The sequence below is a fragment of the Myotis lucifugus genome, unplaced genomic scaffold (genome assembly GCF_000147115.1).
Source record: "Myotis lucifugus unplaced genomic scaffold, Myoluc2.0 scaffold_178, whole genome shotgun sequence".
In the NCBI taxonomy this organism is placed as follows: Eukaryota; Metazoa; Chordata; class Mammalia; order Chiroptera; family Vespertilionidae; genus Myotis; species Myotis lucifugus.
This window is the reverse complement of record NW_005871226.1, coordinates 153,550-172,614: the sequence shown is the minus strand read 5'-3', so window position 1 is coordinate 172,614 and position 19,065 is coordinate 153,550. Positions and strand designations below refer to the sequence as shown.

The 19,065-nt window shown below is 50.0% G+C and overlaps 1 protein-coding gene and 1 long non-coding RNA gene across 2 annotated transcripts in view; one reads left to right on the top strand and one right to left on the bottom strand.

Moving 5' to 3' along the window:
* Window positions 1-6,192, top strand: part of LOC106698413 — a 52,873-nt gene extending 46,681 nt beyond the window's left edge. Inside the window, exons 7-8 of the long non-coding RNA XR_002831111.1 lie at window positions 5,322-5,464; window positions 6,058-6,192. This is a non-coding gene — a long non-coding RNA (uncharacterized LOC106698413). The remainder of the gene's footprint in view (window positions 1-5,321; window positions 5,465-6,057) is intronic.
* The window catches only part of TMC2 (transmembrane channel like 2), a 49,253-nt gene extending 34,649 nt beyond the window's left edge, over window positions 1-14,604 (bottom strand). The window contains exons 1-4 of the mRNA XM_006096377.3: window positions 14,571-14,604; window positions 13,921-13,968; window positions 8,533-8,845; window positions 5,972-6,124 (exon numbers count right to left, since the gene is read on the bottom strand). Coding sequence (XP_006096439.1) covers window positions 5,972-6,124; window positions 8,533-8,845; window positions 13,921-13,968; window positions 14,571-14,604 — 548 coding nt within the window. The remainder of the gene's footprint in view (window positions 1-5,971; window positions 6,125-8,532; window positions 8,846-13,920; window positions 13,969-14,570) is intronic.
* Window positions 14,605-19,065: the final 4,461 nt, after the last annotated feature.

The following is a 19,065-nucleotide window of genomic DNA, read 5'->3' as shown; positions in this document are numbered from 1 at the left end:
CCCGCTGAGAACCAATTTATCAGCAGCTACTGGATAAACCCCAACAAGCGGATAAAGAATGAAATTCATTTCAGAGTGGATGCAAGAGGCATGGTGGAGCTGTGGGTCTCACTGCTATTGCTACAGCCCCCACTGCTTGCTATACAAACCTACACCATCTCCAACGTGCAAGTGCGGGCCGTAGACACGTGTCAAAGTCACATTCTAACCTGGGAGTAATGCCAAGGCTGGTTTTATTAGGATGTCTCCATGGTGTATCAGTATGACGGAGGCTGACTGCCTAGCTGAGCCCAGGCTCAAAAGCTGGGCTGTCTGGGGTCATAATGAGATTAGCAACTTGTACCCCCTCAAGGCAGTGACTTATCTGTGACTACCAACATCACCGAGACACCAAAGAACCATTTTCATGAAATCCATACTTTTGTCCTCTTTCTCTATCCTACAAATGGACAGAGACTTGTAAGCACTTGGAGTTTGAGTTTAACCACGCCCACTTTTAAGATTTGGGGACTTCAGAATGAGGATTCTCAAAAGTGAAAGCCAGCTCTCGTGCCTGAGTCATTGAGCCCAGCAGCAAATGCGTTTCTTCTCCTCGTCCATACTCTGTGTCCAGACCCCCAGGAAGCCCTCAGGAGAAGAGCGCTCAGCACGGGGTGCAAACTCCCAGGATCATTCACTGTGGGGACGCCACCTGATTTAATCATTTTGATGAAGGAGCCTCTTGTGCATGTGGGGTCTCTGACTCTCTCCTGTATGTGAGGTTGCCATACATACGTATGTATAAAATTTGGCTATTTTCTCTTGTTAAAAGAAAAAGAATTTTGATGGACACAGTAAGCTCACGCTTTTACAGTGAACTCCTTTACACATTCCCCTGTGAGCCAGACCATCATGTTTTTCCTTACCGAGATGGGACTGGCTTATGCAAACACTGGCTCCTGCCCTGCGCTTCCCCATGGCTGCAAAGCTGACTTCCCTAGGGTGTTTCTGTCCCCTCCCTGTCAGCAGTGTCCTTTCAAATGGAGGACAAAAGCCACATTTGAGACAATTTCAGTCATTATTTCTTTGATGATGTTTTCGGTCCCATTCTCTTTCTCCTCTTTTTCTGGGACCCACTTCACATCCAGGGCAAGGGATTTGGAGAAGAACTGACGTTAGAGCATTTGTTATAGTCTCACAGGAGCCTGCGGCTCCGCTCACTCTCCCCAGACTATCTTCTCTCTATTGTTCAGGTTGGGTAATTTCTCTTGCTCTACCTCCAACTTCGCTGTTACTTAACTCTTCTCTTCATTCTGCTGTTGAGCCCAATTTTTGAGTTTTCAGAAATTTCAGTTTTATTTTTTTTTTTAATTTCTAGTTGTCCCTCTATATCTTCTATTTCTTTTCTTAGCCTTTCTATTTCTTCATTTGCTTCATGTGTTCATAATATGATAGTTCCTTTACAATCCTGGCCAGATAATTCCAACATCTATGTCATCTCGTTATTAGCATCTGTTGATGGGCTTTTATTATTCATTTTGAGAGCTCCCTGGTTCTTGCTGTGACGAGTGATTTTCAGCTGAGGTCTGGACATCTGGTGGATTACGTCATGAGACCCCGGATCTCATGCCAACCTTGTGTTTCAGCAGGCGTCCTCTGACACGGCTCCAGTAGGTGAAGGGGATGCTGCCTGGTTACCCAGGTGGCAGTCCAGGTCCTTCGCTCGCCTCCTCTGACATGCAGGGCTGGGCGGGACTCCTTGTTACTGCTGAGCTGGAGTGGGAGCTCAGGCTCCCCACCAGGTTTCCACCCACATCATCCTAACCAGGAGGGACACCTTGTTCCTGCCACGTGGTGGTAAAAGTCCAGACTCTCCGTGTGGCCTCCACTGACACCATGTGGGGAGGGCAGGCTCATTACTGCCCATGCTCTCCCCAAGGTGAGAGGGGATGAAAGTCCCTGCTCCCCACTCAGTTTTCTCTGCTACCTCCTGGGGGCACCATGTCATAACCTGGCAAGGAAGGAAACCTAGGCTTCCCCACTTAACTACATATGTATATTTTGGTTAATCCTCACCTGAGGATATTTTTCCATTGGTTTTTTAGAGCAAATGGAAGGGAGGGGGACAGATTGAGAGAAACATCTATGTGAGAGAGACACACTGAAGGTTGCTTCCCACAAACATCCCAACTGGGGCCGGGGATCGAGCCTGCAACCGAGGTACATGACATTGACTGGAATTGAACCTGCAACCCTTCAGTCCGAAGGCCAACCCTCCAACCACTGAGCCAAACCAGCTAGGGCCCCCACTGACTTCTGTTGCTAGGGGTGGGGGTGGGGCTGCTGTTTTATTTATGGGGTTTGGCTGGAGTAGGGTTGCTGTTGTCTAACTGTTTTCTGTCTTGCCAGGATGTCCATTTTCTGGGCCTTTGGCCAGAGAGAGCAGGCTTTTCTTCAGGAATTTTTTGTATATGTTGGTGTTGCTGGGTTGCCAGCTCCGCTAGCCTGGGTACATAGGCAAAAAGAAAGAAAGAAATCCTGGAACTCAATGCCCTGGCATTTCTTTGGTCCTGGGGTCCTTCGCCAGTCTGCCTTCATCTCTGCACCTTACAGAGTCTTTTAAGTTTGCTTTACATGCAAACTTCCAAGGTTTTGGTTGTACTGAGTGGGTATGTCTACTCCATCCTCCGGGAAGGGGAATTCTTCATCTCTCAGAAGAAAGCAAGCTGAGGAAAACATCTGATTAATTTTACTACGATTAAAGCAAACATCCTTGACTTGTGGGCACTAGTTGGTCTTTTGCCAACATCCCACCCACCGTGTATCATTATTAATCATGTCCATTAATAATGCCTTTTCTGATTCATCTTTGTTCCCATCCTTATTTCTCAGGGCTCAGCATAGTGTCTGGCACAAAAGATATCCAAGTTTTAATAATAATAACTACTGTTTATTAATTGCATATTATGTGCTGGGCATTTCAAATAAATATTTTGAATTTGTCAGAAAAACTCTACGAGGTAGATATTATTATTCCTATTTTACAAATGAAGAGTGTGAGGCTCAGAGAGGTTAAGGAAGGGAAACCAGACTGAGAGGGATTAGCCAGCCAAAGCCACCCAGATGTGGCAGAGGTGTGAATGCAGGCTTGCCCCAATTCACTGCTATGGCTCCTCAGACCTTGCCATTCTCTTTTGATGATCTACAACAACTATGCCCAGGCCAGCCAGCTGCCCGAGTGGGCCAGAGGCTGGGGCCCCCACACCATTGCTTCTAAAAAAAGAGAATGTAGTCTGGGAATGCGATCTGCTGTTGAGTTCACCACCAGAAGAGGAAACCATACAGGAGGCAAAGGCGTGCATTCTAGAATGTCTAGTAATTCTGGAGAGGTGATTACAAAGTAAGAATGCAGGTTCTAGGGCCAGGATTCCTGAATTCAAATCCTGATCAGGCCACTTAACTCACTATGTGACTTTGGGCAATTTACTCGATTGCTCTGTGTCTCAGTTTGCTCATCATTAAATGGGGACAATGATAGCAGTCCCTTACACCACAGGGTGGTGATGAGGATTAAATGAATTGGGACACATACAGCACTCAGACCAGGGCCTGGCACATAGGGAGTGCTCAGCACATGTTGGCTATATATAAAAGAAAGAACATTAGAAGATGAATCATATTTGGCTCTGCAAACAAGAGCATCCAGTCAAATGAGGGGCGGTGCCTGGGCATCAGAGCGGCCGTTAATAACTGAGCCTGAATGTGGGGAGGGGCAATGGGGACTTCATTGCAGAGGAGACACTTGGTCTGAGTCTTGCAGGTGTGTAGAGGTAGCCGTGGGCTGGTAGAAAGCAGAAACCTAGAAGAGGCACTGGCTGGAGTGGAGCCCCAGAGACTGGAGCCTTAGGTATGTGTCTGGGATAAGGAGCAAGAGGGAAGAGAAAAGGAAGGAGGTCTGGAGGGGGGGGGGGGGGGGGGGGCGGCGGGGGGATGGACCACTGTTCGCTGGGAGACCTGCCCCAGTGAGCAAGTGAAAGAGACAATTCTTTCCAGCTTTTCAGGACTTAGTCACTTCCCACCCCCACCAAGGGTGGGAACTCTTCCTCCTGCCTGGGGGGATGTCAGACTTCTCCGTGGGCAGCTGAGCAGCCCTGGGGGATTTTCATGGCCCCTGAGACTTCCAGCCAGCTGGGGATCTCATTTCCATAAGCATCAAGGTGCTCTTTTTCCACTGTTAATAAAAGATGTGTTCAGCTGACACCTGAGTGGGGATGAGGCTCTGTTGGAGTGACAGATGGCTGTGCTGCTCTGACTAACAGAGGAAGAACCCGGCCCTGAGGGAGCAGGGAGAAGAGACTCAGACAAACAAGAACCACTGCCTGGAGCAGTACCTACAGCCCAAATCATAGCCATTTAATCCAACATATTAAAAATTCACAATTCCTATATGTAACCAATATAAAATATTAATCACTTATTTTACATTCTTTTTGTATTGTCTTCAAATCCAATGTTCATCTTGCACCATGCGTGATGATTTAAATTTAAATAAATTAATATAAAAAAATTCAGTTTCTCAGTCACACTGATGGGGAAAATAAGACATTTTTGGGGGCTTTTTTTGGTCGCCTGGTATTCTATAACAGCACTAACTGCTTTTCAAGTGCTCAGGAGCCACAGGTGGCTACTTTGTTAGTGCAGATTTAGAGCATTTTCATCCCAGAAGGTTCTGTGGGCCAGCCCTGGCCTGGAGGCACCCCAGGGAGCCATTTTCCTGCAGCTGCGTAGGAGACAATGTAATAATCTGCAGGACAGTGAGTACGCTCTGCCAGGGCCCTTGTAAGGGTCTGTAAGGGTTTGTGCAGCCAGCATCTTCACTATGCCTGCTGGAGGCAAACAGAGTTAAAATAAAACTGCCAAATTTTTCTACATAATAGAGGGGGAGGCAGTTGACTTGAGCCATGAGGAAACTGAGGTGTGAAAGAAAGCAACCAAAGAACTTGTGTGCATGTATGTATGAACCATGGACACAGACAATGGGTGGTGAGGGCCTGAGGTGGGGGACAGGGGTGGGCTGGAAGGGGTCGATGGGGGGGAGGGGGGGAAGGGACATATGTAATACTTTCAACAATAAAGATTTTAAAAAAGAAAGAAACTCAGGTGTGAGAGGAGCCGGGGAAAATGTCTTTATAGAGAGGAATGGGGAAGGGGAGTGTCACCCCAACCCTGTGGCAGAAACACGGAAGAAAGACTTGGGGGAAATGGTAAGTGTGGATGGGAGTTTTTTAGTAGAAAACCAGAAGTTAGGCAATGTGACTCCTGTTCTTATCTCAAAACTGCAGTAGACACTCAAGAATCATAAAATGCTGGTGTGCCAGCCACCATATGGACACCGGAGAAGTGGCTGAGTTGAAAACAGGACTTAGGAGTGTGTGTTCATGGAGCATCGTCGAAAGCTTGGCCCTGTGTTAGGCATTTGGGACACGTGAGTAGCTGAGACAGGCCCCCTTCCTGCTCTCTCTCCGCAGTGTGAGTGTGCTACACATGGAGGGGTTCTGGGTGCTTAAAACACGAGAGGTCTGAATCTATTGAGATGGGGGCGGTCACAGAAAGCCCCCCAAGGAAGGCGTGTCTATGTTGGGCTGCGAGGGAAGCACAGAAGCCACCAGAAGGGGTGGGGGTGAGACAGAAGGGGCAGCCAGGCAGTGGAAGGGTGGGGCGCAGGCAGGAGCACCAGGATTCTGTCTCTCTGGTCTGGCCCAGCTCCTTGCTGGCCAAACAGCAGAGTCTCAGTCAATAGTCCCGGCTCACACTGGTCTTGACTGTAAGGACAACTCCCCCGTCCCTCAGCACTGTGCTCGTGCTGGGGACAGAGGGGGCCAAGGAGAGTGGGAGGGTGAATCCCCTTCCTGTGAAGTCCCCTTGGGGCAGAGAGGAGGAAGGGACTTGGAGCTTTTGGACGGTGAGAGGCCCTGGCCGACCATCTGCTCACCTGAGCTCCGTGAGCTTCTTCGCCATGGGCCAGGGCTTGTTGCGCATGTGGGTGATGAGCTTCTTCTTCTCTTCCACCTGCTCCAGGATCCTGGCCAGTTCCTCCTCAGACAGAGACTCCCCAGCAGAGGCGCTGGAGGCCAAGGAGGGCGATCTGGAGGAGAGCCAGGGTAGAGCAGAGAGTGAAAAGGAGGCGCGTGTGGGATCAGAGGAGCCCATGGTCAGACAGATGGGCTGTGCACCAGACACTCACAGCTCTGGCCACCCTAGCAGGCCTGCGCCTGCTCAGAACCCCTCAGTGACTCCCACCTCCTGTAGAAGAGGCCTGTAGCTCTGTCCTGTAGCTCAAGGCACTGGGAGGAAGGCCTCCCCAAATTCTACTTCTCCGAGTCCTCCCCACATACCAGACTCTAGCACCGTGCTGTTCAATAGAAATACAATGTGTGCCACATACTGTAATTTTAAATTTTTTAGTAGCCCCATTAAAGTGCTAAAAGGAAATGGGTAAAATTAATTTTTAATAATGCCTTTCATTTAATCCAATATATTAAAAATTATAATTTCAACATGTAATCAATATAAAAATTATTAATGAGATATTTTCCATTCTTTTTGTATTGTCTTCAAAGTTTGGTGTTCATTTTGCACTCACAGTGGCTGTCAATTCAGACATTAAATTTTCATTAAGCATATCAGATCTGTATTTGAATTTCATAAAATTTATAATTGAAAAAAGTAGATTCGTGTACCTCAATTTTTTGAGACGTACTTAAAAGTTTCCCAACAAATGAAGCAAGTAGCAGAATGTCATTTTCTTTTGACATTTGCATCTGCATTGACAAAAGTTTGTCTTTTTTAAAGAAATGCTTTGGCTTTAAAGTAAAATTGATTTCAAAACTACATCTGTCTGTCCAAGTTAAGTAAATTCACTAACTCTTGGGTCAGCTCTATATTAGCATCCAATTAAAATTAAATTGAATGGGACATTCAGTCCCTTGGTCACACTAGCCACATTGCCAGTGCCCAGCATGTGGCTGGTTGCTGTTGTATGGATGACACTGCTGCAGAGAGCTTTCCGCTGGGCACCCTGTCGTGTGATGACCCTCAGCCTCTCATGGACAGGACTATGTGCTCAGCTGCCACAGAATCCAGATTCTTGTGTGTGCTCCTCACCGCCTCCTTCTGTCATAAGAACAGTGACTCTCAGCTGAGTTTGATTTAATCTGATCAACTTGGTTTAATTGGATCAGAAGGTCACAGTTCGATTCCTAGTCAGGGCACATGTCCAAGTTGTGGGCTCGATCCCCCAGTAGGGGGCATGCAGGACGCAGCCAATCAATGATTCTCTCCCTCTCCCTATCTCTTAAATAAAATATATATATATATCTCCCCTACTAGTCTGTGAGCATCTGGGGAACAAAGCTGAGGCTTTTTCATCTCTCTGTGCCCTGCCATGGGCATGGATGAGTCCTGGTCTGTACTTTGCATCTGCCATCCAGACACTGGTGGTCCGTTTAGGATGGTGCAACTTCCCTCTAAAGTTTGGAACACTCCAAGGCCCATTGACAGTGCATTCAAGTTCGCTTTAAGTTGTTAAGGGCACTACTCACTACTCATCCTTTACCCGCTTAGCTCATGTCCAGGGACAACCAGACAGTAGACAAAAGCCCTAACAGCCAAGGAGGGGTGACAGGAGCAATCAGTGGCCGGTTTGAGGGCCTGAGTTCCATTTCTGTAAAGGTGGAAAGGCACCATGGACAATGACGGGGTGTGGGTGAAGAGGGTTCATTGGAACCTGGGGGAAGGAGTGTCAACTTCACCATGATCCTAATACCTCCACTGTTTCAAAAGCCTCCCCACCCATTACCAACAGGATTCTTCAAACATCTTGAGAAGTGAACAATGCAAAAAGGGGAGGCGAAGAGAGCGAGCTGTCCATTCAAAATTGGGAGCAAAACATGGAACTCAAGTTTTGACTTGTCAATTCTGTAAGCTGGTTCTGTTCATCAACCCACGTGTGCTAGCGCGAATGAACAAAGGAAACAAAACAGATGAAGCAAACCCCAAATCCTCGAACTTCAGAGCTGGTGGAACCCTTGAAGACCTTTTCGATCAATGCTGTGTTTCACAGAAGAGGACACAGGTCCAGATCAGGGAAGTGGTGTACTTAAAGCCCTCCTATGAGTCCTAAATCCAATTTTGTTCATTTCTATCAGCTCCTCTGCAAGAGCTGTGGTGAGTCACCCGCTGGAATCAGGAGACTTGGAGTCTTGTCCGATTCTGCAGCCTCACCTCCCCACTCGGAGCTTCCACTTGCTCTGGTGTGAGATGAGGTGTTGAGTGGAGCGTGCCCAGTGACCACTCCACCTGGATGGCCATGATTCCCCCCAGGTTCTGCCCCAGATTCGGAGAGGTGGGCAGAGGCAAATAGAAGCAGGAGAAGAGAGCAGGGGCAGCCCGTTTATAAGGTTTGGGGGGGGGGTGTCCTCATCAGGAGAGGGAGAAAGATCAGAAGAGGGAAAGCACGATTAAAAACACACCTGAATCAGAGTCACAACACACCTGTGCTTCTTCAGTTGCTTCCACATCTCCTTCTTCGGCACCTCCTTTTCCTTCTTTGGGGATGCTCTCTGCTCCTTAAGGGAAGCCCTCCCATCCTTCTTCTTCCTCCCCTCTCGGGTCCTCTGGGCTGTGCTCCGCTTCTGTTTCCCCAGCTCTTCTCGGTGTCTCCTGTGCTCTACCTGCTTCCTTTGGGGGGAGTCTGGCCTTGGGCTGCCCTTGGCCCGCTCCTGGCCAGCAGGGCCTCCGCACCTGCCTGTCACACCCTCTGCTTTGGGGGCCAGCTTCCTGGAGGGTCTCCTCCCAGACCTGTCACCTGCAGGGGCAGGAAAAAGACAGGTCCCAGCTGTGAGAAATCAGATGTTCAAGATGCTTCTTGGAGCTTGTTGGCTCCAAAGGCCTCTTTTGGAGCCTCTGGTCTTGGGTGAAAATTAATGTCTCCCTCCTTTGACCAGTTTGCACCCCTACACACTCTTGCCTATCCTCAGGTAGAGATCCAGGCACATGCCTTTCTTCTTTCTCTGTGTGCAGTCCCTTGGCCTCAGAGCTGAATCATCTCCTGACTCCCAGGGTCAAGGCCAAGTCTTGGCCTCTGTTTGGTAAGGCTGGATCACTGAGACAGGAAGGACCCAGCTGGCTTCATTCGCCAGGGCTTTTGCCCCTCATGTGCCCCTGCCTGGCATGAGGGAAAGGCTAGGAGGTGAGAGCAGCAGGTCCTGTTCCTCAGCACGGCCGTGCAGGCCACAGGTTCAGTCAGGAGGCAGAGGGAGAGGGGGAATGTGGGCGAGAGCCTTTGTTCTAGTTCCAGAGGGAAGGAATGGATGAGGTAGAGTAAGCAGGGTTAGGGATGGCTGGTTTGAATAATTTCAAAAAGACCCAGAATAGCCTACATAATATTGAAGGAGGAGAACAAAGTTGGTCAACAGACATTATCTAACATCAAGATTTACTATAAAGCTATAATAATCAAGACAGTGTGGTGTTAGTGAAAGAATAGACAAATACACTAATAGAGCAGAATAGAGAGGCCAGAAAAAGACTCACATAAATGTAGCCAACTGAGCTTTGACAAAAGCAGTTCAATGGAGATAGTATGTTTCACCAGATGGTGCTGGAAAACTGGACATTGCATCACATGCAAAATAATAATAATAATAATAATAATATAGACACAGACCTTATACCTTTCACAAAAATTAACTCAAAATGGATCATAGATCTAAATGTAAAATGCAACGGATAAAACTCCCCAAAGATAACAGAAGAGGACACCTAGGTGATCTTGGGTTTTGCAATGACATTTTGAATCCTAAAGCATGATGGATAAGTTAAAAGAAAAAATGGACAAGTTGGACTTCATTAAAATTAAAAAGTTCTCTGCAAAATCACTGTTAAAAAATGAAAAACACAACAACAACACAACAACAACAAAATAAAAATATAAAAAAGAAAGAAAATGAAAAGACAAGTCACAGGTTGGAAGGAAACATTTGCAAAACGCATATCTGAAAAGAATTGGTATCTAAAGTCTACAAAGACCTATTAAAACTCCACAATAAGAAAATAGCTCAATTTAAAAATGTGCAATGGATCTCAACAGGTACCTCTCCAAAGAAATACACAGATGGCAGATAGGTATAAAAAAGAAGCCAACATCATATGTCTTCAGGGACCTATGAATTAAACCAAGAATGACTTGTTAGGTGACTAACAACATTAATTGCTAGTGAGGATGTGGAGTAACAGGAACTCTCATTTATTGCTAGCAGGAATGCAAAATGTTACAGCCACTTTGGAAAACAATTTGGCAGTTTCTTACGATGCTAAACACAGGTTTCCTCTAGAATTCAGCAGTCACACTTGTAGGGGTTTATCCAAATGAACTGAAAACTTAGGTCCACATAAAAACCTGCACACAAATGTTTACAGCAGCTTTACGTATAATTGCCAAAAACTGGAGGCAAACAAGACGTCCTTTAATAAGCAAATGGATAAGTAAACTGTGGTGCATCCAGACAACAGAATATTATTCAGTGATCAAATGAGCTGTGGAGCCCTGAAGAGACACGGAGGGACCGACCTTAAATGCATATTCCTAAGTGAAAGAAGACAGTCTGAAAAGGCTATGTACTATTTGATCCCAACTGTATGACATCTGGGAAAGGCAAAACTATAGAGACAGTGCCCTGGCTGGTGTGGCTCAGCTGGTTGGAGCGTCATCCCGCACACCAAAAGGTGGCAGGTTTGTGGGTTCGATTCCCGTTAGGGCACATACCCAGGTTGTGGGTTCCATCTCCGATTGGAATACATATGGGAGGCAACTGATCTCTCTCTCTCTCTCTCTCTCTCTCTCTCTCTCTCTCTCAAATCAATAAGAAAAAAGCATGTCCTTGGGTGAGGATTTAAAAAATATTTTTAAAAACACCCATGGAGACAATAAAAAGATCAGTGGTTGCCCGGAGTGGAGGGGGAGGGGAGAAGGGATGCTAGGTGGAGCACAGAGCATCTTTTTCAGGGTGTACTAGTCTGTGTGTTATTGTAATGGTGGATGCATGACATTATGCATTTGTCAAAATTTGTACAGACAACACAAAGAGTGACTCCTAATGTAAACTGTGGACTTTAGCTAATAATAATGTATTAATATTGCTTCATCAGTTGTAACAAATGCACCACACTGATGCAAGATGCTAAAAATAGGGGAATCTGGGGGGCGGGGGTAGGAAAGAAGATTGTATATGGGAGCTGTTTCTGTTTTCTATGCAACTTTTCTGTGCATCTGAAGCTGATCCGCTCAGGCTGAGGCGTGACCACAAGGTGAGAGTGAGAACTGAAACCATGTACCCCACGCTCAGCCTGGACATAGAGCCCAAACTACACGTTAGTGTCTGTATGAAGATGACTTTGTGCTATGCCTGTCTTCATTAGCATGGCTTTATTTTTCCAGGAATTTCCTGCCCAGGCAAATGGCTCATTACAGGACTTTCCCACAGATCCGTCACCTCTTCAATGAAATGCATCACAGACAATTTGCACCCTTGGATTCCTTGAAAGCTTTGCCTCAAAATCCCAGCCTTGCTATTTATCATAATTCTTCCCCAATCCTAAACAAGCCCCCACTTTGAAAGACCTGCCTTGAATCAAATTTTCAATTCTCAATAAATTCTGACTTCCCTGCCCCGCTGAGACAGTGCCAAAGCTTGCCTGTAACCAACACATCAGCTTTGTCTTATCAACAGGCTGTGTTCTTCATACTTAGGGAGCCAGCTTTTGACAATAAATTAGATCAACGTATTTTGCTTTTAAAAAGGAGAAATAAACGGCGTACTAAGGAAAGAGGCCATGGAAATAGAGAGTCATGAATTATAATTGGGAGGGTTGAAAACGCCCCTCAAAGAACTGATGTTTATGCTGAATCTTGAAGGATGAACAGGACTTTGCCAAGAGAAGAAAGGGGTAGAGACAGAGAGGGGGTGGTGGTCAACGGTGCAGGGATTGTGAGCCGAGGAAACAGGGCATTGAGGGCCCTCGTGGAAATGCCAAGGGGTCTGGGCATGGGTTACCGAGGCAGAGCTGAGTCTCGGGTAAGATCCCGTGCTGGGGCGGAGAGTGTGGCGAGTAGGGGTTACTCAGAAAACAGTACATGCCCACGGGCAGTTGGATTGAAATCCGAAGGGTGAGGGTGTGATACTGGCGTGTGTTTTGCAGGTTGTGGCCTGCATCAATGGGTCATGCTAGCTGCACTGAAGGGGCTGTCGGGGGCGGGGACACTGGCTCCCAGTCACTGCAGGGCAGGCCCTGTGGGCATGTTTGCTTTACTTGCTGTGAAGGCAGGAAGAGGCATCAAGCAGGACAACAGTCTCCACTGGGACTTGCTTCCCAATTGCTGCAGTCGCTGCAGGGACCTATGAGATCGCTGGTGTAAATCAGCACATTGGAAAGCACTGAGTGCTATTTACAGACTCAAGACAGGAAGCACATGGTGTGTGTGGCGGGCAGGCTCTCTTCGCCCAGTCCTGCCCTAACCGTGTCTTCTCCTTCTCACCTCCTGGGGGAAAAGGGTTGTGGGTAAGACAACGTAAAGAAAGATGATTTGGTCATAATAATAATTCATCCACGTCAGGAAGCTGGTCAGGATCAGCCAGTGAGAGATGGGTTGTCTTGTAGATGCTCTTCGACGGCTCTGGGAGGCTCGGCTCCCTCTTGGAGGCGAGATGGAGCCAGAAACAAATCCTCTCCCTCCAAAGACATGGGAGGAGGGTGAGACTGTGTCGCCGCAGCTGCGACCTCAGGAGAGCCCTAGCACTGAGCCGGGTGGAGGGGAGCCGGGTGGGTGCAGAAGGGGAAGGACTGTGGAGAACCAGACCCAAGCATCCCGCAGACAAGGAGTGGAGCTGGCCCTCCCTCACCCGGCCACAGCGAGGCACACTTTCTCATGCTCGCTCTCATGTCTCTGCAGGGAGCTATGGGCTGGATGGGGTGGCAGGTGGGGTAGGGAGGAGGGACAGTGACCAGGGGGCAGCTGGAGTGTTGAGATGCCAGTGGTGCCTTCGCACCGGCTCCCTCCTGCCCAGAGCCCGGGCTCCCCTGCCCATCCCTTTGTCACAGAGATGCATCACCAAGGACTCAGGCCCCAGGCAGTGGGGGACAATGGGGGACAAGAGGGAAGAACTTGACAGAGGAGACAGAGGAGATGGACCTTGGAGGCAGCTCCCCCACATACTGTGCACCAGGGTGGGGGCCAGAACAAGTCCCTTCCCTTCAAAATGGGGTGGGGAGATCTCTCCCACCCCCCAAAACCATCGCTCCCCAAGATTCTGCTTCCTCACCTGCAAGGGGGGCCCTGACTGGGATGCGAGGAGGAGAAAATGGCATCGTATCCACAGCACGTCTCATGGTATGAAGTGAAGGACGGCCACCCTGTGGGCAGGGCTTCTGCCCTCCTAATGGCAGCGGAGGGTCTTCTCTCCAGCCTATGAGGTCCTCAGAGCAGGACACCCCCTCTGGGTAAGCCCTCGTGGCTCACATTCTGGATGAGAAGAGGATGAGCACCCACTACTGCTGGGGTTTGTGGAGGTTAAGAGTGTGCGGCTGGAGTCTGTGCCTGGGTGTGAGTCCTGACGCCACCCTACCCGCAGGCTGGTGAGTGCTCACTGCTTCCCAAGACTCATCTCAAAGTGTCACAACTCTGGGCGTCTTCCTGACCCCTGGGGCTGCGGGCAGGCCCTCCCTGTGCAGCATCCGCCCCCTCTCCAGTTAAACCTCCTGCTTGGGGAGTTCCCTACAAAGACAGGGAGGAAGGAAGGGAGGAAGGAGGATGGAAGAGATGGCGGCTGGGCTGCCAGCCTGAGTGGGCACTGCAGGCTCCCCGGGAACGAATCACCACCTCACCTGTGCCTGGAGAGCCGCTCCTAGGCCTTCCTCTCGCTCCACCTCCTGCTGTAAGAGACGGACGGGTGAATGGATGGCCTCTGGACAGACCCCCTCCCTGGGCCACCCCCTTTTCACTGTGGGAACCCTCCACCGGTTCACAGCTGCCTCAGCCCAGAACCCGCTCCCATTCCTAGTATTTTACTAACAAGCTCCGGGACCCCCAGTCGTGACATTTCTCTGACACCCTGGAAAAACCGTGAGGTCAGAACATCCCCACAGCTCCCTGCCCCAGGCAGGCAGACAGACAGACAGACAGACAGATTGCCAAGGAAAGGCAACTCTGACCAAGACAGCAGGAGACTGAAAGACCGCGGAGGGCTCTGCCTGCCTCTGCTGCTCGGCGCTCTGCGTTAGCACAGGTGCTGTGCGTGGCTCTGCACCTGCAATTTAAATCCCTCCGACAGTCCTGAAGGGACGGTGGCTGCCTTCACCTCCCCGAGGAGGCAGGGAGGGTCGGATAACCAACCTGAGGTTGCTCGGCAAGCAGGCGGCAGGCCCTGGACTCAAACCAGGTCCCTGTGTCTTGAAAGATCCTTTCTGCCTCCCTGTCCCCTGCGGATACCCAGGAGCCCTGGGGGCGGGCCCCGAAGAGATGTGGACAGACTCACCTTCCTCCCCCAGGCCCTGTGGCTGGTGGCTCATGGTCAGGGCTGGCTGGGCCCCCGCTCGGCTCAGGGGGCTTGCAGGTCCACACACACCTGTAGCCTGGGGTGGTTTCCTGTCCTCATGGCCGCTGACCTCCCTCCCTCGGCCCAAGGGCAGCCAGGGCTCTGCGGCTTGATTGGGATTGAATGTGGAGGTAGGTGAGGTGTGGGAGAGAGGCAGGAAGGAGCCGAGCCCTTCAATCCGGCCACACACTCCTCAGTTCAGGTTTCCCTGGAGAGAGGCGGCGTGGCCTCACCTTTCAGGCATCACTTACAACAGAGGGGCCCGGAGCTGCTGCTCTTCTCCACTTGCACGGGGCCGGCGGAGGTGTGGGGAGCACCCCAGGGCCCTTCCCTCTATCCCGTCCCTGGTTGGAACCAGGCACCAGGGAAGTTCTAGGACGTGTGTGAAAATGATCACCAGGGCTCGGTTTAAAACACGGATTCCCAGGACGCCCCTGGGCATTTGCATCAGGAAGCCGGGCAGGGCCCAGGACCCTGCACTCTGAATCCTGATGTAAGGAGTCCTGAGCCCACAGCGAACCGTTCCCACCCTGCCTCCTGCTCACCGATGGCAGCGCTGCCCGCTGCTGCCCAGCTTCAAAAACGGCAGCTTTGGCTGCTTTGCAAACCATGACCAGAGCCTCAGAGTAGACTCGGGGGAGGGTCACAGGCCCCGAAGGGCAGGGCTCCTAACCGGGGGTCCCTGGAACTGAGAGTCGTGGATGGAATCTTGTGGGTCTGTAAATAATCATGTTTTTCTTTTTCCTGTCCTTTAACTGGAATTTAGCATTTCCCTAAGAACGTGTGATTCTGTCCCCAGTAGAAGTCATATTTTTCATAGCACATTGAGCTGTCGGACTATCTCAAAATATCACGTATGCTGATCGCTGCTTTGAAATGATGATAGTCACAGACCCGCCACTAGATCTTGCTGTTTAATTATTAGGAAGCACGTGTGTCATTATCTGACAGATTCTTAAAAACTATTTGATACCTATTTCAGGATCCTTGGTCTCCTTTGTAATCTCAGTATTTTATCTTCCGGATTTAAAATCAATGCTCTGACCAATGTCTATGGCTCTCACCATAGGATTGACACAATAGGATTAAAAACCTGCCCCAAAGCAAGTCTCCGGGGAGGTGGGTGTCGCAGATAGCCCCAGCCTCCAACCCTCCGGAGCCCCTGGAGACCTTGGTGAAGGGCAGGGGCAAAGGAACCACCACATGTGAAGGCCTCTGAAATGCACTCACAACCCTCCAGCTTTAAAACTTTTCTCTTTGTCACCTGCCTTTCTCTCTGATCTGATGGCTCCTGCCCCAGGGTGCAAGGGCAGCGAGGGACTCTCACTCTCTGTCCTCTCCCTCTACAACTGGGGCCCTGGGTGCCTGCAGCTGGCCCCTCTCCCAGCTGGACAACCCCACTGCAGGGCCCCAGACTGGGCAGCAGGCTGCCTGCCCAGAGCAATGAGGAGCGGCTTCCTGCTGAGGGCGCTCCCAGCTCTCCCGCCCCCTCCCCGGTCCCCTGATGAGCGAGGACCCTCACAGGAGCTCTTGGCCCTGCCCTTCCTGGCTCTCTCTTGTGAAAGGAGGAAGGCTTCCTACCCACCTTCGTCTCCGTCTCCGGAGGGTTCCGTCGTGTTCCAGCCCCAGCTCTGTTTGCACAAAGGAATACACCAGTTTCCTGCTTCCCACAGAGAACAAGGAGCACCCACAGGGCCAGAGCCAGTGGCAGGCACAGGGCACCATCAGGGGGAAAGCAGAGGACCCTGGTGGGTTTATACTCTCTAAGGCGGCTAGGCTTGGTCTGTGGTGCCCGAAGGGGGAGATCCCGGAATTAAAAAAGTTCTTCTCTCTCACAGCAAAGCCCGTATGGGATTCCAAATCCACGTTTGGGAGTCAAACACTGAACACAGAGTATTTTGCTCTATTTGTCACACAGCATCTATATAAATTCCAATGCTCCTGGAGCTATATATACGTTCAGGGGAGCATGAGGTCTTGGAACGTTGGAGGCAAATGAGTCTGACCTCATCTCGGCGGGGCCCATCTGCAGGGGATTGGGTCTTGCAAGGCACAGGGACCCGGGTTTGAGCTATTTGCTCAAGGAGTGAGGAAAGAGAATGACATTGATATTTTAAAACTCCTATCCTGCCCTGGCCGGTTGCTCAGTTGGTTGGAACATCCTCCTGTCCACGAAAAAGGTTGCAGGTTCCATTCCTGGTCCGGGCACATACCTGGGTGGTAGGTAAGATCCCCCACAGCCTATGGAAGCGATTTGGAACATGAGCTTGGAAATCAGTCTAGTTTTGCATGATCTTATGCATGTTATTTATTCTTCCCAAGCCTCTGTTTCCGCATCTGGAAAATGGGGATAAGAGGTTCCTCTTGGGACTTGTGAGGGATTGAAATGTATGAAGGCAGTAAAGGAACCTGCACAGGCCAGAGAACACCAGTAATGGAGAGCTTGTCGCTTGCCTATCCTTGGGATGGGGGATGAGGGGTAGCTGCATGCTCCCCTCGCTCCATGTTCTCCATCATACCTCTGTGTGCCTGTGGTAGCCATGCAGGGGCCTTGCCTCTTCTTTGTCAGGAAGACCCCAGGGCTAGTGCCATGCCAGCCAAGAAACTCTGCTTACCTGTCAGCAGGGAAGTCCCTGGACTCAACCCGAGCCAGAACCCACGAACAGCTCTTTCAGAGGCTGTGCTGGGCAGCTGAGCCCATTCAGGCTGGCTTTCCACTCGGAAGTGATACTTTTTAAGGCTTTGGGCAGCATCTTCCTACCAGAGGGGGGAACCTTGTCTGAGAGGAATAACCACACCGGGTGTCTTGGGGTCATCTGCCGCCCCCCTCCTGCTTCTCTTGCTGCACTGGTTTCACATCCCTGCACACCGTATTGCCTTCTCCTTGCACCCCTCCCACTAGGACCGCGGGGGTCTCACCGGCAGGAATCCTCCAGGGATGGGGGTTGCTTACTCCCTCGTTAAGCTGTTCTTTTCACTGACATGCACACTGGCTTGTGGGTGGTTCATTCTGGTGCCTGATTATGAAAGATTCACAAGCACAGAAAACTCATCACTGGAAGCACCCAGTGCTCTCCTCCCAGGTGGCCGGGCACACACACAAGGTTTGGTCGTTTGGATCCATGGAACCTATGCCAGCCCCCAACCCACTTCCCATGACGCTTTCATCGTGTTGACCACACCTGACAATTTGAATCTCTCCCTCCCTCCCCTGTGTTCCTTTAAGTGTGGAACAGGCCTTGACCCTCCACAACGCCAGGAAAAGGGGTGCCCGGTTTTGTTTGGGGAAAGGGATCAGGGGAGACCTCCAGGAAACAGTGTGCTGAGCTGAGGTTTAAAAATGAGAGGAGGCCAGGGGAGGGCTTCTTGGGCTGAGGCCACAGCCACAGCAGGAACAGGGCCATGTGTCCTTTGGTGTTGCTGGTGGGTAAGTTTGAAGTGAGGCCAGAAGGAGGGTGAGGCCAACTGGAAAGATTGTGGAGACTTGCAACTGTCTTTTAAGGATACAGAACCCTTGTTTTTGTTTGTTTGTTTGTTTTAACTTTTGTTAATCCTCACCCGAGGATATTTTCCCATTGCTTTTTAGAGAGAGTAGAAAGGAGGGGGAGAGATGCAGAGAGAGAAACATCCATGTGAGAGAGACACATCGTTTGGCTGCTTTCCGCACACACCCTGACGAGGACCAGGTATCGAGCCTACAAACCTAGGTACGTGCCCTTGACCAGAATCAAACCCAAGACCGATCAGTACGAGGGCCAACGCTCTATCCACTTAGCCAAACCGACTAAGCCAGAACCCTTGATTCCATAAGGATAAAAATCATCTTTCAAGGATACAAAACTCTGAAGGGTTTTGATCCATGGCACAACAGGTCTCAAACGAACAGAGGGTTAGAAGCAGGTGAGTCATAACCTCTGCAGTGCTGAGTCACTGAAAAGGTTTTGCCATTGGATATGGAAAGTCCAAACACAATATCCGATTATGACTACCAGTGGGAGAGAACAGGTATCCTGCCTGTGGCCACCGGTGGGTCCAGGGCAGGTGGGGTAGCCACAGCTGTGCAAGGTCTTTTCGAGCAGCTGGCTTGGGTGTCACAGTTAGACTGGTGTCCATATTTATCAGACTTCTTCCTGTGGAACTCCGAGCCCACTGAGGATGACTCAGCACTTCGACAAATGTCTGATTCTGCTTACACTCTCCTTGCATCAGTGCTGTCTGCTCTAGGGTGGGGGATCCATAGGGATTTGGACACACACCTTCCCCTGGGGCAAGTGGCAGATTCCTTTTAAAGGAAGAGACCACCAAGACACTTCCCGTTAGATGACAAGCTCCGCTTCTTATTTGGGGCGATGCAGCAAGGTCAATAGTGCATTTCTGAGAATAAACTATATCCCAAATAATTGTCAGGCAGGGCCTGGTGTCTGAGGAGATCCAT